Source organism: Crocodylus porosus, unplaced genomic scaffold (genome assembly GCF_001723895.1).
Source record: "Crocodylus porosus isolate Cpor-Errol unplaced genomic scaffold, CroPor_comp1, whole genome shotgun sequence".
In the NCBI taxonomy this organism is placed as follows: domain Eukaryota; kingdom Metazoa; phylum Chordata; order Crocodylia; family Crocodylidae; genus Crocodylus; species Crocodylus porosus.
Window position 1 is genome coordinate 16,186,843 of NW_017728907.1, and position 19,601 is coordinate 16,206,443.

General features: G+C 43.2%; 1 protein-coding gene across 1 annotated transcript in view; it reads left to right on the top strand.

The window, feature by feature from the left end:
- KLHL20 (kelch like family member 20) overlaps window positions 1-19,601 on the top strand; it is a 29,642-nt gene that overhangs the window by 8,427 nt on the left and 1,614 nt on the right. Inside the window, exons 3-11 of the mRNA XM_019530857.1 lie at window positions 2,817-3,390; window positions 9,596-9,754; window positions 10,895-10,989; window positions 12,584-12,699; window positions 13,095-13,278; window positions 14,084-14,227; window positions 14,568-14,701; window positions 15,326-15,534; window positions 17,777-17,883. Coding sequence (XP_019386402.1) covers window positions 2,817-3,390; window positions 9,596-9,754; window positions 10,895-10,989; window positions 12,584-12,699; window positions 13,095-13,278; window positions 14,084-14,227; window positions 14,568-14,701; window positions 15,326-15,534; window positions 17,777-17,883 — 1,722 coding nt within the window. The remainder of the gene's footprint in view (window positions 1-2,816; window positions 3,391-9,595; window positions 9,755-10,894; window positions 10,990-12,583; window positions 12,700-13,094; window positions 13,279-14,083; window positions 14,228-14,567; window positions 14,702-15,325; window positions 15,535-17,776; window positions 17,884-19,601) is intronic.

Below are 19,601 nucleotides of genomic sequence, written 5' to 3' on the forward strand. Positions count from 1 at the left end.
ATTTCTTTCCAGTAGGAAAGAGACCAGAGACAATAGTGATAGGCCTACTATAAGAAACTGAATAGAATAGAGTTTTTACAAGGTCCTTCTTCAGTGGTTTTATTTCAAAGTGATTTCAGTAGAGTCTGTTTTGAGGAAGAAAATTCCATTCTCCCCGTTTGGAGGTCAGGGGTTGCTGATGCACAAATCCAACCAGCCAGTAACATGGCTTAGTTATTTTTTTTATCTTTTAAAAAAAATTATGAGCATGTGTGCCTATGTGTGTATTCCAAGGCTTCAATAACTGTAGAGTACATGCAAGATCTTCCTTAGGTTCCCTCTTCAGCTCCCACAAACAGCCAGGGCCTCCTGATTGTGGAAGTGACTGAGTAAGCCACCTTGCTAGCAGAAGGTGCAGCCTTAACTAAATCTGCCTTTGGGTGGAAACAAATTTCACCTTTGCTGCCATAACAATTTTACAGTAGCACAAAGCAAAAGCAAATAGATATCCATACCCAATGTGGCTGTGGTAAAAGGTAGTAACAGTTTGTGCCACTTTATTGCAGCAGACATTCATTTGCTTTATGGCAGGCGAATGTTGGTAGCGAGAGCTGCCTGTACTCTCCAGCTGCCATAGGCATGCGCTCTGAGAGCTTGAGGCGCCTGATCCTGTGCACCTTGAATTCCCTGGCAAAAGCAGGCCCCTCAAGCCCTGGGAATACCTGCCTGGCATAGGTGATCCACTTCATTTGGTGACATCTATTTCTACCCTTACGTTTCCATAATGTTCAAGGTAATTGCAAGAACCTGGGAGAGCTGCTCCAGGGCCACATTTAAGGTGACTTTGTGGTTAGAGAAAACCAGATGCATCTTCTGAAGCTCACCTTTAGGCATAAAATCCAGTCATCTCTCCCAAGAAGTCGTAGTCCAGACTTTTCTGTGTCATGTTTCATTTCATCAGAGTCCCTTTTCCACCGAAGACAGCAACTGTTCCTGCTCAAAGAATGCTTAGGCTGCAAGCCTACACGGTAAACATTGACCGAAGTGCTGTTAATGATGCTCTTTTACTCATGCTCTCTCCTTCTTGGAGGTATTTTAGAAACCCTGAAGCACAATCCAGCCCCACTGACTTGTTTGTTTAGAGCTAAATTTTGTATTGGGAGATTTTGTCCCAGTTTGCAGTCCATCTCCCCAGAGAGAGAATACTGCCCTCTGCTCTGAGCCTGTAGGCATTATAAAACTAAACTAGGAATGCAGGTCAATTAACCTTTATCTAAGCTTTGCAAGCTTTATTCAAGCTTTCTAGCATTTCTTTGGGGTATTTCTGAGGTAATCCACACTGGGGGACAGTTTCCCAACATTTTGTGGGGGAAATAACATTTTTTTTAAAATGATGATAAAGCCGTGGAATGGGCTATAAAAGAGGAGAGTGGGTGCAGGGAAGGAGTGAGAGTCAGTTTCGCAGCAGAGGGATTTGTCAGAGGTGTCAGGAAGAGAGAACAGTGAAGGATATAAAAAGGCTAGAGTGGGGAAAAACAAGCTATTTGAAGTGTACAGAGACTGAACAGGAGCAAGCAGCAAAACCCAGAGGGACCCTGCTGAATCTGTGAAACCAAGATATGAGGAAAAGGTAATGGTCTGAAACATCTGAATATGATGAGTGGAGGGGAAGGGTGGAACAAGAGGAAAAGCAGTCTAAGATGCAGTGGAATTATCCAAACTGGTGGGAAGAGAACAATTTCCCTGTGGTTAGTGCATTTGACACAATAATGAAGGGAAAAGATGTGATCTATTTTTTTAAATTTTCTTTCCTTTAAGCATTCAGAAAATGTATTGTTCAGTGGCAAAACAAGGTTAGATTTTTCTTTTAACCTAGTATGGCTGATGTGAGAATATTTTCAGCTGCTAGTGATTGGAGCAGTTCAGTAATACCATTGTACAAGAAACTGGAGATGTATAAGAATTAAGTCATCCAGTCCATCCCCAAGAGCCAATTCAGGTTTCTTCACTACCATAAATAATCTAATAACATAATAATCATTATAATAAAAATCATAATAATCTGTCTAGTCTGCTTTTAAGTGCCCCTGATGGTGGAGTTTTTGCCACTGCCTTTGGGAGGCTAGTCATTCATTAGGCTGGTTGGAGTGTTGCAGTTGTACCACACTTAGGGTCTGAATGGTGTTGCCTTGTTGGTTCATCTCTGTCTTGGGGTGCAGAAGGGGTTGTTCTGAGACCACCCCCTCTTTCTCCCACATCATGTAGCCCTGGACTCACCCTCAGCTCCCTGCGTAGCATGTCATACTGCCCCACCCCATGGAGGCAGAGGCAGGAAGCAGCAACCAGAGGAAGGAGGGGGAACTTGAAGACTCCAGATGCTATTGCATTTGGAGAAATAGGAGAGCAAAGTAGGAAACAGCAGCTGGGCAGGAGCTTGGACACTGCATTTAAGTATTCACAGGATGCATGCAGCCCATGGGCCATCAATTGCACAGTCTCATTTCAGGCCACTGTAACCACTCCAGCTACCTGAAAGAGATTCTTCTTCAGTTTTTCTTTTTCTTTCCTTTCCTCCATGTATATTTCCCCTCTTCCATTCCTTCCTGTCATGCAAAGTTTAGACGTTCGCCAGGTCCCTCATTTTGAAAAACATTGGTTTAGGCTGATTTGGTAACTTACTTAATTTAGGTGTGGTTTTTTGTTTTGTTTGCACAGACAGCTGGGTTGAAGGGGATTTGTGTCCATCTTAGAACAGACAGCATTGTAACAGAGCCACTGCTGATGTTTGGTGGGAGACAAATTGATGACAGTGCTGTTTCATGGCTTACTTCTTGCAGGTGTACCAGCACGCGACCAGGAGAGACCGGAATGGACGTGACGAGCCGCTGCACACTCGGAGATCCCAATAAACTGCCTGAGGGGGTGCCACAACCTGCTCGGATGCCCTACATCTCAGACAAGCACCCTCGGCAAACCTTGGAGGTCATCAACCTTCTGCGGAAGCACCGGGAATTGTGTGACGTGGTATTGGTGGTTGGTGCTAAAAAGATCTATGCCCACAGGGTGATTCTGTCAGCCTGCAGCCCTTACTTCCGAGCCATGTTCACTGGGGAGCTGGCTGAGAGTCGGCAGACAGAAGTAGTGATTAGAGACATCGATGAAAGGGCCATGGAGCTGCTGATTGACTTTGCATACACTTCCCAGATCACAGTGGAGGAGGGCAATGTCCAGACCTTGCTGCCAGCCGCTTGCCTCCTCCAGCTGGCTGAGATCCAGGAGGCCTGCTGTGAGTTCTTAAAAAGACAGTTGGACCCTTCCAATTGCCTGGGCATCCGAGCATTTGCTGACACTCACTCCTGCCGTGAATTGCTGAGGATTGCTGACAAGTTCACACAACATAACTTTCAGGAGGTAAGCTGCTGTCTGTGTTGGTTGGGCTGAAACTCTTGTTACAAACATGGCTTGGGAGAGTTCTTGGCATTTCTTTGTTCAATGGTTCCTTACAAATCCTGCCCTTCCATCAGCAATTTGTCTTTACACCTAGTCAATGGTAGCTGTAGTTGAGTACCAAATAAAAGAGTCTTGGAGCAGTAGAGCTATTTTACATCGATTACTGATCCAGACCAGTTATTTCCCATCATAATGATTTGAACATCACACATACTGTAGACTAGGGGTGGGCAGTTGTTTGGACTGGAAGGCCACTTAGGGAGTTTTGATGGTCTGTCACAAGCCAAGTCAGTGCCTTCCTCCCTCCCCAGCCCCCAACAGCTCACCAAAGTTCCCTAAGTGACTTTGCCCTAGGGTCTGGGCCCACACTGTCATTATCCAGAGAGCCTGAGGTCTCCGTGAAGACCAGTGTGGGACCTGTGTGGGCAGGGTGTGCTTGGCCAGGTGGATGGGATAGGGCTGTGGGCGGGTGGAACATGGTATCTGGGAGTGGAACAGGCAGGCAGGGCTGGGATCATGGAGTGGGATCATAGGGCAAGGGCAGGGTCCACGGCAGAACCATGATCCACTCCTTGTACACTCCTGCCTGTTGCAGGGATGTGCGGCCAGGTCCCAACCCCACACTGTCACCACCCTCCAATCCCAGCCCTGGCCCTACCCATCCAGCCAGCTTTTGGATGCCTCTCCTTGCTTGCCTGCCTGCAACCCCTTCCCATCCACCTGGCTGAGCATGCCCTACCCATGTGGGTCCTAGGCTGGTTTCCATGGAGAACACTGCCCACCCACTCCATCGGGTGCCCCCAGTAGTAGGTGCAGAGGGGATGGGCTGGGGTGCCCAAGTAGCAGAACTGAGTCTGGCAGTGGTAGCAGCTGGAAGGAGCCATGGCTGCTGGGGCTGTCAGGAAGTAGTCTGACCACCAACCCAGCCCAGCTGCACACCCTGGGGGTAGTGGAACCAGCTGCATGCACCATGGCCTGGGCTGCCCCTGGGCCTGGACAAAGCAGGGCCAAGGGGCCCACTGTAGGCCAGATAAAATCCCTTAGGGTGCTAGATGTAGTCTGCAGGCCATATTTTCTCACCCCTGTTCTAGACAGTGAACACTGAGGTGTGGCAGTTTGTATGGCTTGCTTCTGGCCCTGTGGGCCTGATAGTTTCTGATATCCCATGCTCCTTTTGGAGTGTGCTGCACAACTGTGGTATAAAAAACTAAAAGCCCAAACATAGGATCATTTATTCAAAAAGTCATTAAATATAAAGTGGAATTAAGAGATTAGGGAGAAATGGAAAAGATGAGAGAGATGCAGAAGTCTCAGTGGAGGCCTAAAGTCCCATCCTTCATCAGAACTAGGATTTCACACGTGTTATTCAGTGACAGTTGTCTGAAAGCAATTCAAACATGTATTTCCAGATATAGCATTTCTAAACCCAAGTCATTATTTTTGCTTTCACACCTCTTCCTACCAGGCTTGAAAACCTTGCCAGATGCCACCTTAAAAAAGGACCAATACAAGAATGTGGAGTCCCAACAATGGGTCCCTATTTCTGATGAGAAGTCAGCTATTTTTCCAACCACAGCTCCCAGCTTGCTAGAAAGGGACCTGGGTTTTCCACCAGGGTACTTTTTCTTAGCCCTGTTTGTCAGGAACATGCTATATATCTCAGCTTCTGGCTAGGAAGTATCCCCTGAACATTACGACCAGTTCACCTCAGATGTTGGGAGAAAGGTCTTTCTTTTTCTTCCAGATCTTCTCTTCCAAATCTTGCATGTCTGTCTCTCTGCAGTCAGGAGACTGCAGATAAGTTGCAGAAATCACATTAACTCTCCCTGTTTACTTGCTACCAGTTCTTGGGTCCCTTTCTGCTGTGAGTAACTAATGTTTGTCCCTCCAATGTTGCTTATAAGTTTTCCAGTTGTTGCAGCAGGTAATCGACTTGATCAGTAGTAGCCCACATACTACAGTTTTTCAGGGTAGCCCTTGTGGAAACTGACTGGAGTCGTCTTAATGTCAGTCTGCTACCAGTTAGTGCAGATAGATCTCCCTCTCCCCACAACTTCTGGCACTTTCAAAGGATGTGGTGATACCTCAGGATGTCCTTGCACTCTGGTTGAGAATATATAGACATATAGATAGATATCTATATATATCATCTAACATAAAACTTTCCATCAAACACTTTAAACCACATTAAGAAACAATGCACCCGTTACAATAAAGGCCTCTGCACACCCACCTGCTGCCCTTCCCGAACCCAACTGCAGTGTCTTAGTCCAAGCCCTAATTTGGGGTTTACATTCTCAGTTCACTCACTGTCCTTGTCACTGTTGATGTCGCTGTCACTTCCGCTGATCCTGTTCCTGTCTTCCTTGCCGTCTCCGGGTCCAATTTCATTGTTATCCTTCTTGTTCTCCCTGTCCTCTTCCCCTCCTGGGGGGGTCTTTGAATGGCCTGTGCAAAGTGTCCCTTTTCCAGGTGGAGTTGGCTGCATCTTCTGTGTCCTCTTCCACCACTTTCTGGTAGTAGGACTGATGTTTGCTCAGAAACATTTTAATGCAGTCTGTTTCTTTGAGCTCCATGTGTCTGTACATCAGAAAGTTCCTGCATTGCCACAGGGCACTCCTGATGCCAGGGACAAACTGGTCAAAATGGGTTGTCGGGGACCCCTGCTGTGTCCATACAGTGCTGTCTCCCTTGCCATCAATGTGAGGAGATAAGTGGATGGGCTAAGCAGATAAGCCAGACTCAGGCTTGTCTCTGCCTGGAGGACCCCTCACCTTTACTGTCAAGCCCCTGAGTTAGGAGGTGCTATAATTGGGTGCCATTCAGTTTGCAAAAGTTAAAGCACTGCCTCAAGTCCAGTCAGGGGTGTCTTGGGTCCAGAAATGTTGAGAACCACTGAATTAGTAAAATTATGAACAGGAGCAGATGCACTTGGGTTTGACTGCCAGATGCATGGAAAACAATATTTCACAGCTTTAACAGAATACAGACTGCATCAATCTACAAGTAAAATACATCTGGCAGACTTTTCCCAGCTGCAAGGACTGGAAAACCAACTTTCCTTTTTCACATGAGAGCCTAAATTGTGTAGAACTTGAGGATTTGCCAAAGGCAAGTGAATTTGTCAAGCCCTGCCTTCTCGCTAGCCATTCTACACATGGTTTCACTCTATGCCTATTCTGCATTTCATTTCTTATGCTGCTTTTTCAGGGACAGCAGGGTGGGAAGTGAAATGGTAAACAGCTGATTATTTATTTTCTATGCTCGGTGGTTTTAATGGGTAGAGCTGTTTTGTTTTCATTTTTACACAAGTGGGACATACTGCACTCTAAAAAAGTTTTATTTAGATGCTTGTAATTTTGTATTGAACATTTAAAGCAGCAGTACATGCAGCTGAAATCTGGGGCTGTTCTGAGCTCCTTTCAGTGGGGACCTTTTTTCTCTTACTGTTGCAACAGCCAGCTCTCTGTCATCATTTCCCATCTGATCACATGCCAGGCAGAAGCTTTGGACTCAAAACAGCTCCCATTTTCAAATACTTATAAATTACTAAACTAAACTAAAACATGGCCTGTGGAAAATGGATGCCTAGATCACAGCGGTGTTTATAGGAATGATTTTTATTAAAGAAACAAACTTGGAAGAAGGTCGATATTTTTAATGCCCTTATTTCCATAATCCTGTCATGGCCTTTAAAGTTCTCCTTCTCTTTATTCTTAGTGGTCTCTCTCTTCCCCCTCCACCACTTTTTTTCCTACAAAAGAACATTAAGGCCCCATTTAATTGTAACCCTCATCCTTTCAGCTATCATATTTGTAGCAGAAGAATAAACTAGAATCCCTTGTGAAATCCAGTAGCCTGGCTTCTTACTCACCCAAAGTGGGGGCTGAGAAGTGATATGAAGCATCTCTTCCTTATCAGAAACCAGATGTATGTGGCTGCACTAACCTGGCAGAATGAAACAGAAGATGGGAATCGCCGGGATGGTAGTGTAAAGCGTTAACTGCAGGCCACACCGGGCATTTTGAACACCTTCTGATTGCTTCATGTCTTCGACAGTAATAACTTGTAGTTCTGTTAATCTTTATGTATGTTGCTGTACCACATCATTAACTTCTTGGTGAAACATCTCTTGGGATTTTCCATTTTCCTCAGTTTAATCGCCTGCTTAATTCCCCTAGTGAATCTTACATACACACAACATAAAATAGATCTGTTACTCCACTCTGTGAAGGTTTTCTTCTGTAATACTTTTTTCTGAGCTTGACATCTGTGCAATGAGGAAATAGATGCCATGACAGACAACTCATGCGTGGTAGCAGTAGCCAAAGCTGTTGCCATATACTCTGTATTCAAACACTTATTTAGTGTCCAGTATATAAATATAAAAGTCACAGTTAACACCGTAAAGTAAATTCTCCTGATTTCAATTACTGCTGAGAAGCTGTTGTGTTCCATACAAGGTCCTGCATAGGGCTGCAAGCAGTCAAATGGCATATTCATTTCAGTCAGGCAATTACCAGTCCTCCTGGATAATTGGGATAAAAGTGGTATTTACATTCTTTTAAATAACTAGTTGTTTAATTTGCTAACTTACAAGGTTACACTTAAGTAGCAGCTTGGTTTGCAGAAGCACTAACACTATTCCTGGATTCTACCACCAATTATGAAATAAATTGAGGACTTTTAGGATATTGCTTCCTTAAAGCTTTCTGGAGACTTATGCTGTATTTGCAATAATTGGAGCCAGTTTTAGGCACAATCTACCATCTTTAGTGTGAGAGGCATACTGTACACACTTGCTGACTTATGATCATCTGAGTTTCTAACCCGTTGTCTCTAAATGGACTCTGAGGCTGCAGCAGTTCACAGGTAACTTAATCTCAGCCCCTCATTTGGTCATTGAAAACTCTGCACATCCTAAAAACCAGATCTGCTGCCTTTTGGTTTCCTTTTAGCAATAGTTACTATTACCAGCATCTTGGATCTCTTCTAATATTCAAGCAGTCTTCTAAAATTCGTTCTTCAAGTAATTAAAAAGTCCATGTCCCTGATCCCTGTATGGAAATCACAGGAAGAATTTATTTATGTTAACCATCCTGAAGCCAGGATGCAGAGCTCTTGCAGATGTATTTCTAACTGGGGAGCCTAATATCATTTGCTTTCTGTGGCTGAGCTTCTCAGCTGTCATAGTAGGGTTCTAGGAAAGGTATGTGGCTTGTCATCGCTACAGTTCCTGTTTTTATTACCATCTTGTACTCTTCCCATCCTGATATCTGTATGCCTAAGGGTGCATACCCATCTCCAGAAATCTCCCATCTGCAGCATGCATTGCTTTCACTTGATCTAAGCATAGATTCTCTAGTGGTGGCTGAAACCTTCTGAGAAGTTTACTTGCTATCTTGGGTACAGAAGAAATTAACATGTTTGCAGATTGTCAGTGGCTTATATTTCAGGACTAATCAGTCCCTGGGGTTTTAGGAGGCTCCAATTCCCCCCTGAGTACATTTGCACTCAGGCACACCATGTTTTATATTTAGAGGGAGTGAAGCAGAGGTAGGATCAAATGAGCCCATCTCCCTGTCCTGAGACACTTTCCCTTCTGCTACAAATCAGAGTCAGGAAGACTTTTCCTTATTTTCTACAATGTCATTGGTAAATTATTTCTGAGACTGCTACTTTGGGTCCTATTTTGAATTTATTACAAATAAAACATCTTTATTCTGGTACTGCTTTCCTCCAAAATATTTACCAGCTGCAGAAAATGTTTCTTTTTATCTTGTATATTACACATCGCAAATGAAGAGGCTGGCTTTAAACAAGGGCTCTGCTTTTCCCGAAATTTTGAAATCTGATCAGCGCATTCTGTGGATTAACTCCTTAAAGGCATCCACAGAATTTTTACATTCCCTTTTATTTGCATCACCATTTGAGGGTTGCCTGAGCTGTGCTGGTGGGGCCCAATTCTGAAGGTTGCAGAATATCTTTCACCCTCACTGGAGTCAATGAAAGGGGTCAGCAGCTTGCTGGATCAGATCATCGGATCCTAAACTAGGGGGAAACGCTTCTCTTTATACCTTTGCAGTGAAGTGTAGAGGCCATCTGTAGTTTTGGTGCTCTGAAACACTGTCCTTACCTCTTTCCTTATTACTATCCCTTTGGACAGGTGATGGAGAGTGAGGAGTTCATGCTGCTACCAGCCAATCAGCTCATAGACATCATATCCAGTGATGAGTTGAATGTTCGCAGTGAGGAGCAGGTGTTCAATGCTGTGATGGCCTGGGTGAAATACAGTATTCAGGAGAGGCGACCTCAGCTTCCCCAGGTAACTTTGAGTACACTTGAATGTGTGGCTTCTTTATATGTAGTAGGAGACAATGGATTTTTGTCAATGTAATAGTGGAAATAATTCCCTGCAGAACTTCCAGGTGTGGTAAAACACTTGTTTTCCAACCAGCTGGACCATAAAACCCGTATCTAGATATTTCAATAAGAGACCACTTAATGCTTACAGATAAGCATTGCTATCCTGAATTATATCATTAGTCCATCTAGTCAGTGGTGTCTCCAACAGTGGCTTCAAAGGATTGTGCAAGAAGCCCCAAAATGGAATGAAGGAGTAACCTGCCCCTATAGGAACTGTTGCATTAATCTCTGGCAGTAGACTTCATATCTGAGAATTTTATACTAGGGCCATTTGGAACATTGTGGATGAAATATACCCTTTTGTTGGAACTGAAACATTTTACAGATGTTTTGATTTTGACAAAATTTTCAACTGAAAGTTTTAATTCTGATAATTCTGGGGTGCCCTCTATACGAGCAGTTGCAAAATACTGACTATCCTGTCCTTTTCAGTCTGGAAAAGGATGTTTTGTCATAATTCCATTTAGAAAAAATGTCCTAAAGTTCTCATGAGAATGAATTGTTTTCCGCCAGTCTGCTCTAGTTTTATCTTTTTTCAGCTTCATCCCCTTGGCAAGACCATATGTCTGCCAGGATTGTATTATTATGTCTATTTGTGCCTTTAAACTGTGAGCTGGTTGTGGCCGGGCCCCTATGTTTGATATGATTCACTTGCAATGCCATATGTACTTGGAGAGTAGAATTAGGTAATAAAACTTACAGCCTGACTAATGCTTTATAACTGTGTTGATGTTTGCAATTTTCCAAGGATTTACAATCAGGATGGTGACTTTATTCATTTAAGAGCCCTATGGATCAACTTTAAAAAAAAAAAAAAAATGGATGTCCTGTTGGATGCCTACATTGGCTTATAACAGTTGCAGAGATGCTGTTCATAAAGAAATCAGTTCATGTTACCAGTTTGCCCTTGGAATTTTTAACTCTTTGTTGGCTCACAAAGCATTTTGAAACAATGTAGCTAATGCTATTCTCCTTTTGACTGCTTGTCTTTATCAAGAAAAGTGGGCCACCAACAGAGGTATTCTGTTTTGTGTCATAGGTGCTGCAACATGTCCGTCTGCCCCTGCTCAGTCCCAAGTTCCTCGTGGGTACGGTTGGCTCAGATCCACTCATTAAAAGTGATGAAGAATGCAGGTAAATCTCCCTGGGGAAAGCAACACTGAGGAACTTGTTGTATGACTTTCATTGTACATAAGTGCTTTCTGTGTTCACTGTCCGAGAATATGGTGATTTGTCAGTGGATAAACTAGGGAAGTCTTTACCTGTTTCCTCTTCTGGGATTGTTTGGAGGAGATGAGAAAAAAAGCAAGTGGTGGAAGAACACGCTTTGAGAACCTTGTTCTTTGTCAGCATCTGACAAAAAAAGGATGTGGAAAAGCTTGAGAGAGTCCAGAGAAGAGCCACCCGTATGGTCAGAGACTTGCAAGGCAAGCCATACGGGGAAAAGCTGAGCGGCTTGGGTCTCTTCAGCCTAAAAAAGAGAAGGCTGAGAGGGACCTTGGTAGCAGCTTACATCAGGGGAATACATCAAGGGTTTGGCGAACAACTGTTCACTAAGGCACCCTTGAGGAAAACCAGGAGTAATGGCCACAGATTCCTGGAAGACCATTTCAGGCTTAACACTAGGAAGAATTTCTTCACGGTTAAGAGTGTCCACACTGTGGAATAAACTTCCTTCACAGGTGATGCAGTCATCCGCCCTGGAAATCTTCAAGAAGAGACTGGACAATCACCTTGTTGGGGTCACCTGACCCCAGTTGTCTTCCCTGCCTAACGCAGGGGGGCTGGACCTGATGATCTTGTGAGATCCCTTCCAACCCCTAACAATCTATGAATCTATGAAATTATCCTTCACAGGACAGGGTGTTTTTATATGACTTCGCATGTCAAGCCAGGTGCCTTAGTTATCAAGAATCTAACTGAATGATGCTCAAAGGAAGCCACACTGTAAAAATTACTTGACATAATTTTTCCTTCTTTAAAAATGCCATGACCTTAATGATCCCTGTTGGAATTTGAGGTTGGTGCTAATTTTGCGGGGGAACTGTGACTTCCTTCACTGGTATAAAGCTCTTATTTTCTAGGCTTTCTTAGTTGCGTGACATTAGACTGTAAAACTGTGATGTTTTTGAAAACAGAAAATCTGGTTTTGATGTATGATTAAGTTGTTCCCTTCCTGGATAGTACTTCGGTGTTGGAAATATTCCATGTAGGGAGGAGAAAACTTTTTTGCAGCAAATAATTTTTAAAAAAAAAAGGCTGTTTCACTATTGCTCAGAGCTTTGGAATGTTAGTTGTTTCAGGGTGACAGACCGTGGGCAGCGGATGCAAGTTGGCCAGAGTTGTATAATAAAATATTTATCAGGTGGATACCATATCAATCTGTTGGTCATGCTTCTGTGGGTGTGTGCAAACATGTGATCGGTATCAACTTTAATAATGCTTGAGCTCCAGGTTTTGTCAGGTTTTACATAAATATTTTAATATTTTAACAGTTGAAGGGAAACATCAATCTAATATTACCTACTATGGGGTTTTGATCAGGACCTTAGTTGTTGAAGTAATAGATCGGGTAGGCTGTACATAGTCATGAATTTTCTTATTTTCTTTTGACCGTAAGTGCGCAATATGTGATTGGAGCTGGTAGCTCTGAGTGGTGGCATGTGAATAGTATGTTTTCTTAGAAATGCCACTGTTGCACAGGCATTCAAAAAAACATTTCATGCAGGGACCTTGTGGATGAGGCCAAAAACTACCTACTGTTGCCCCAAGAGAGGCCACTAATGCAGGGACCAAGAACTCGGCCACGCAAACCCATCCGCTGTGGAGAAGTGCTCTTTGCAGGTATGTACTGTGGCCTTGAAATCTCTGTACGTTTCATATCAAGGTCATCTGCTTACCTCATCTTCCACACCTTCAGAAGCAATGTGGTGTGTTACCCATTCTACAGTCTAAATTAACCTGTACTTTCTTACTTGGTCTTTTTCTTTGCTATGAATGCCTAAACACTTGACTTCTGGTGGGACTGCCTTCCTAAATTCACATGGGCCTTTTTGCAAAATCACACCCTATGTTCTAGTGACAGGCCTCAGAGTAAAGAGTTCCAGCTTTCTGACCAGAAAGTCTTATCAGAAGTGTTTGTGGGTAGATGATGTAGCTGGATTATTTATTGGATACATATACATGGTGGGTGTATTTACATTATCTTGACACTGTATATGTTGCATTGATTCCCACAGTGGGGGGTTGGTGCAGTGGGGATGCAATTTCCAGTGTGGAGCGCTATGATCCTCAAACCAATGAGTGGCGGATGGTGGCTTCCATGAGCAAAAGACGTTGTGGAGTTGGAGTCAGCGTTCTGGATGACCTTCTGTACGCTGTGGGAGGCCATGATGGTTCTTCTTACCTTAACAGTGTAGAAAGGTAGGCCCCTGTTAAGCCAGTAAAAGACTTAAAACCTGGCATTACATCTGAAAAATGTATCCATGGTACTATCTGGCTCTGTTGCGGAAATGTTGAACATGAAATTGTATGTCTACTTTATTTATTAAGCAATACAAAGGCAGGAAATATGACAATTGTTGCTCACCCTTTTGAGTGTTTCCATCCACGTACTTCTTGCTTAGATTTCAGATGTACCGTATTTCATATATATGTTTCTACCTTCATGATAATCCTGAAGTTTGGCTTCTGTTCTGAGCTAGCGGGAGTCATAGCCCTTCATATATATGGGTTTAAGAAAATGAAATATAAAAGGTGGGTCTGGCTGTAACTGATAGAGAACACAACTGTCTTCTGTAACATTCTTTATGCATACCTATCTACCAGCTTGTTGTGTTAGTGTTGCTCATGAGTATGAGGTTATTAGCATGTGTTTACTAGAAAGCATCTAGACATTTTGTCCTGGGGTTGCTGAATAGAGAATTAATGAACATTTCAAATTCTCATAAGAGCCATGTTGTTTGCAGTGGGTTTTTCAAATTATAGGTGATTTAAATAAGATACAGTAGAACTCACTTTTAGTGGAACTGTAACTTTTTAAGAATTACTTTAAGATGGGCCCAGCACAGTGCATAGCAATTAAGAACTTATTTGACATGTTTATAAATAGTTCTACTCCTGCTTCAATAGGAGCAGGTTGTTACCCCACTAATCCCATACCCCGGGGGGGCCGAGATTTTCTATAGTTCACCAATTGAGGTCTACCCTGCTTGATACATTTTTCTAGATATGATCCGAAGACAAATCAGTGGAGCAGTGATGTGGCCCCCACCAGCACTTGCAGGACCAGCGTTGGTGTGGCAGTTCTTGGGGGCTATCTGTATGCTGTGGGCGGCCAGGATGGTGTCTCTTGTCTCAACATTGTGGAAAGGTATTAAAAATGAGGGGTGTTTGAGGCGGGGGAAGGAGTGGGTCTCCTTCTATCAGGGTGCTGGTGATACAGACAAGTTTGAAAAGACAAATGCTGAGTAGGTTTCTTACATAACATGGGTATTCTTTGGTTCACCTGACATGCTGCTGTGGCATGAATGGACCAAAGCACTTTCAAGTATCGGAAGAAAGACATGTTAGGAATACTCTGCCTTCGTGTTGAACTATCGTACTCTAGTCCCACAGAATCCTCTACTCACCAGAGGCCACTCGTTCAAGAAAAGGGCTACGCATGGGTAGCTGAAAATTGAACTGATCTTTGTGTGTGGTTTCTATGGCAGGTATGATCCAAAAGAAAATAAATGGACTCGCGTAGCTTCCATGAGTACCAGGCGCCTGGGAGTGGCAGTAGCTGTGTTAGGGGGCTTTCTTTATGCAGTGGGAGGCTCTGATGGGACATCCCCTCTCAACACAGGTATGTCTGCACTTCACTGTAGCTGCTTTCTGCAGCGATCTTGTTTATTTACCCCTAAGCCTTTCCCAGACAGCTGGTGAATATTTCTGATCTGTTCACTGAGTGTCGTCCTCTGAATATGGTTTTGCTATATGTAAGAATGTATTTGTGACTGGTTGTATATTTCCTTACATCTTACTAAGAAGTGGCAGTGGGCAATTTATCCTAAGGCTGTTACTTTGTGCATTTTCTAGCACTTGCCTGCAAAGAGTCACTGCATTGCTTCTGCAGTAGGACTTTATTGGCTTTAAAAATGGGGTACTAGAGATCCATCTGTCACAACATGGCCAGTTGTAGTTGAAGGTCATTCTCTGGGTAAGGTGTATTAAATGACTGAGCAGTTGTATTTCCTGCCTCTGCTAAATTGGGATTGGGGGACAGGAGAAAGAATAGCAAGTCTTCTGTAGAAGGAAGGCAGTAGAGTGGATGGCGACAAGCTGACACAGCATGTGCTTCTAATGTTGGGAGTGAAGAGCTATCTATGTATTTAGTCTCACCAATAGTATGGATACAAGCCCAAAGGTAGTAACAGAAGGAAATGAGACACTAGTGTCCAAAGATTTGTAAAATTACTTTTCTCCACAGTGGAACGCTACAATCCCCAGGAGAATCGCTGGCACACAATATCGCCTATGGGAACCAGGAGGAAGCACCTGGGCTGTGCAGTGTACCAGGACATGATCTATGCTGTGGGAGGTCGAGATGACACCACAGAGCTCAGTAGTGCTGAGAGATACAATCCCAGAACCAATCAGTGGTCTCCTGTGGTGGCTATGACTTCACGTCGGAGTGGAGTGAGTGCTGGTTGATACACTTGCCTATGTTGTACTTAGCTACTTGGAGCACAGTGAGGATTATAAGGGTTCTGCTCTTCTCTTGTTGCTTTTGCTTTCTGGCACCTAATCCTACGTAGTTCCCCACCTTCTGAGAGGGAAATATTTTTAAAAGGCAAAGCTTGTTATCCAGAAGAGAGAACAAAGTCATAATCCTCTTATGCCACAAGTGGTGAGTGAATAACAATGTTTCAGCACAGCTAGACAGTGAAAATCCAACTGTTCCTAGATTGCCTTTTTTCCCTCTAAGTGTTGACTACTACCGCCGAGTCATGATTACTTAAATCTGAAGCGGGAGAGTTCTGGACTTTTCAATTGCAGTAAGCAGCCGTAAACTTCTCTGCCCCCCAGAATGGAAGTCATTAGAGGAAACAATACATCCTTGTGTACACAAGTTCAGTTTTGTCATGCATTTTGAAGACCCTGGGCGCATCTACACAAGATGCCTACTGTGCAGTTGTTTACTGCAGTCGTTTAGTACTTGCATAACCAGTAGTATCCTGGCACAGTTGCCTGGTGATGCTTACTGTGCAGCAGTGCACTAGTAATGAGTTACTGTGCTGTAATAACTAGCTACTGCACAGTAAGTCTCATCTAGACCCATTAGCAATGAATTATAACTGCTTATTGGGAACTTCCTCATGGAAGAGGGAGAACTTGGGCAAGCTGGGCAGCCAGTTTTTTGGTAAGGTATAAGCTGCTAGTTAAGAATGTGGGATGATGTGTGGTACCAGGGTTCTTCAAACTCTCACATAAGATGCTGTCTGTCTCTGGTAACTTGCAAGTCCAAGGAGTTATCAGTGTGTTCTTACAATTTTTAATTCTCTTGCTTGCTGCCAACATATGACCAGGACATTAGTATGTTTTGGTAGCTGTGAAATATAACTACTATATAATAAAAGGCAGATGAATTCTGTGTTAAAGCATGTGTGGCAAAGCACTGAACATAACTTTGATATTTAGGTTGAAAACTCTGAGGCAGGGGTTGATGATCTATTTCTTTGTCTCCTTTCAAGCACACAGCACAGCATTTGATGCTGTCTACTCAATTGTTTGCCCCTAAATTGCTGGCTTAGTTCTTATAATCATGAGCTCCTTTTGCATGCTTAGCACAAAATTTGAAAAGTAGAGGTATGTCTAAGACAGAATGAGTTCTCCCTTACTTCTCCAAGGCCCAAATGAAAACCTTTTCAGATGTTTTTCTTGCTTTTTCCCTTTTACACTTGCTTTCTCTTTGCTCTTCAGTCAAGAAATGGTGTTCCTACCATGCAGAAATTTTCCAGGTTACAAAAAATGTTCTCTGGAAAGCAGAGAGCTTGGTGGTCCGGGGCATTGCCCTCCTTGATCTGAATCACTTGGATCAGGGACTTGCATCTGGCTTTTCCACATTCCAAGCAAATGTCTTATCCTTGGACTATTGGCTGCTCAGGAAGGAATACCCCTCTATTTTTTCCCACCTGTTTTTTACCAGAAATTCTACCCTGGACTTCCAAAACCTTTGATAAAAATTCTGGTTTTGATGATGGCATGTCTAACAAAACTGTTTAAAGTTGGAACAAGTCAAGGGCCACTCTTTCTTCAGTCTGGGGTAGGAGAAGCTTTCTGTTCTCTCTAGGATTATTCAGTACAGCTCAGTTTGGTTGGCAGGACACTGATGAGGGACTTGCCTATTTTGCACTTACCTGCCCCTAGTCTCCAGTGTGAATTCGAGTGTAGTATTTGTGCTATCTGCTGAGCCACATCAGTCTTGGGAGTGGGAACAATGAAGTCACTTGTCAAACCAGTGTGCTCAGAATGAGAGCACAACACCCCATCAATCCACAAAGCAGTAGCTGATTTTTGTCGTCTTTGACACAGTGGAAAGCTGTGTTCATTTTTTTTCCTTTTCCTTTTATGTTCCTTTCTGTCCCCCAGGCCTCAACCACATGGTTCTGTGGGAATCTGTAATATGTTGCAGTTTAGCACAACTTTTTATTAGCTCTCATGAATCTGTATTTCAAAAGAAATACTAAGATATAATTATTTGTTCTCTACTGCTGTTGACCCCAAGTAAGCATATACTGTGGATTGACCTCTTAACCTTAACCCTGCTGAGTGACTGAATGTCCCTTGAATAAAGTGTTTCACTTGTGACATGCGCCTTCAAGTCCCACAGTGAAACATTCAAGCTGAATGAGTAACGTCTCTGGTGGTTGTTCTTTAGGTTGGCCTTGCAGTAGTGAATGGACAACTAATGGCAGTGGGAGGTTTTGATGGCACAACATACTTGAAGACCATTGAAGTGTTTGATCCTGATGCTAACACATGGAGGTAACCTTTAAGTTTGTGAAGTATTCAAACTGCAAACTTAAGCACATCTGCTTGAAGTAGGCCTATGGCCAGAGTCTTCCCAGCAGAGGAGAGACATGATGTGGTGTGACAGCCTGGTTGGAGGTAGCCAGTATTAACCCTTGTAACTTGTTTGGCTGACTCTTGTTTGATGGGGGAACCAGCATGTGGAGAAACTAGTTGTATCCAGTATGTACCATAACAAGCCCACTCCCCTTCCTGTGAGAGGATTGCTTTCTCTCGCAAGGACCGAGAGATGGAGAAACTGTTTCTCTTCCATCCTTGTGCACCACGTGCTTTTGGGTTATTGTTCAGGACTGAAAAGTTCCTGTAGAACTGGAATGCTTACTGCTCACTGTGCACCCTAGCAAGACTGTATCACTGTAGTGGTGATGTCTTTCTGTAGAGCCATTTGCAAAAGAACAGGTAGGTCTTACTTCCATCAACATAATCCATATTTGAATGGGTTTTAGTGCCATTTTGTTCTAGAATACTTCTTGCCTATTATCCCTCAACACCTCTGATCAAAGGAATAACAGCCATGCCAAAAATAGCTCCTTGAGGGGGCCTATAGCTGTTCTTTTTTAAAATGGCAGTGGCTGCTCTTGAAGTCCCTGATGTCATCTCAGTTTTGACTGTCAGGGAAAGAATCCTACCATTGTACCTTCCATCTGAGGATCCCAAAGATCTTTGCAAACATTTAATGAATTAAACTCTCCTTAGCAGTAGAGAAGTATAACTCTCCCATTATACAGCTAAAGCAACAGAGGCTGGCTGGAGGGGGAAGGAGAAGGGGGAGGGGTGAGTAACCTTGAAAGTTCCATGATGAACAGGTGGCAAGTTTAGTACGAGATCTAATTCCAAGTACTCTGCTTTAACTTACAAAAATGGGCCACATTGGAAGATATGTGATCCGTGTGGATATTTTGAGCCATGTCTGCTTAATTTCTCAACAAAAATAAATTTGTCCTCAGTTGTGGTAGCTTTAAGATACAGAACAGAATCCATCTGTTCATTTGTGGCTCTCTAGGCTTCAGAGTGCTATGATCTGATTCCTGAATCTTGCCCAAAGGGGTTGGGGTATTGTGTGAAACAGAGCTGTTTGAATCCAAGATGTTCTGCTGTTTAATTTTGCAGGACTAGGTGTTCAAACAAATTTCATATTGACTTAAACTGAACACACTTGATATGAAATCACTGATAGGAAAAATAGCCTCTATGCTTAATGCTTATTTTATGATACTCTTCTGGCCATAATTGCACTGCAGCAACTTCTTGTATATTTATTTCAACACTGAATTAGCCTAGAGGTTTGAAGTCCCATTTTATATTCTCTAAAATATCACCTGCTTTAGTAACCTCTGAGGTGAAGAGAAATGGAAGAAATTTGTCCTTGTTCATGCAAGCTTAGCAGCACCAGTCTATTAACACTTTCACCTTGAGTTTCCTTGTGCAAAGGGGTATCTTCTCCTGGTTTATTAATCTTGTGTGACAAAGCCTTCCATACAGGAAGGAAAGCCAGCCTTGTACGGAAATTATTAGTATTGTGCTTCGTCTTTTAGCTGGTCACAGCCACTCACACTGGATAGGTTACCTTAGCACCCATGGAAGGCAAAAACCAAGCCAGTGATTTTTTGGAATATGGGCAGAGTTGTTGTCAATTCTGACTTGTGTGTTACCAACAATGAAGTCATTAAATG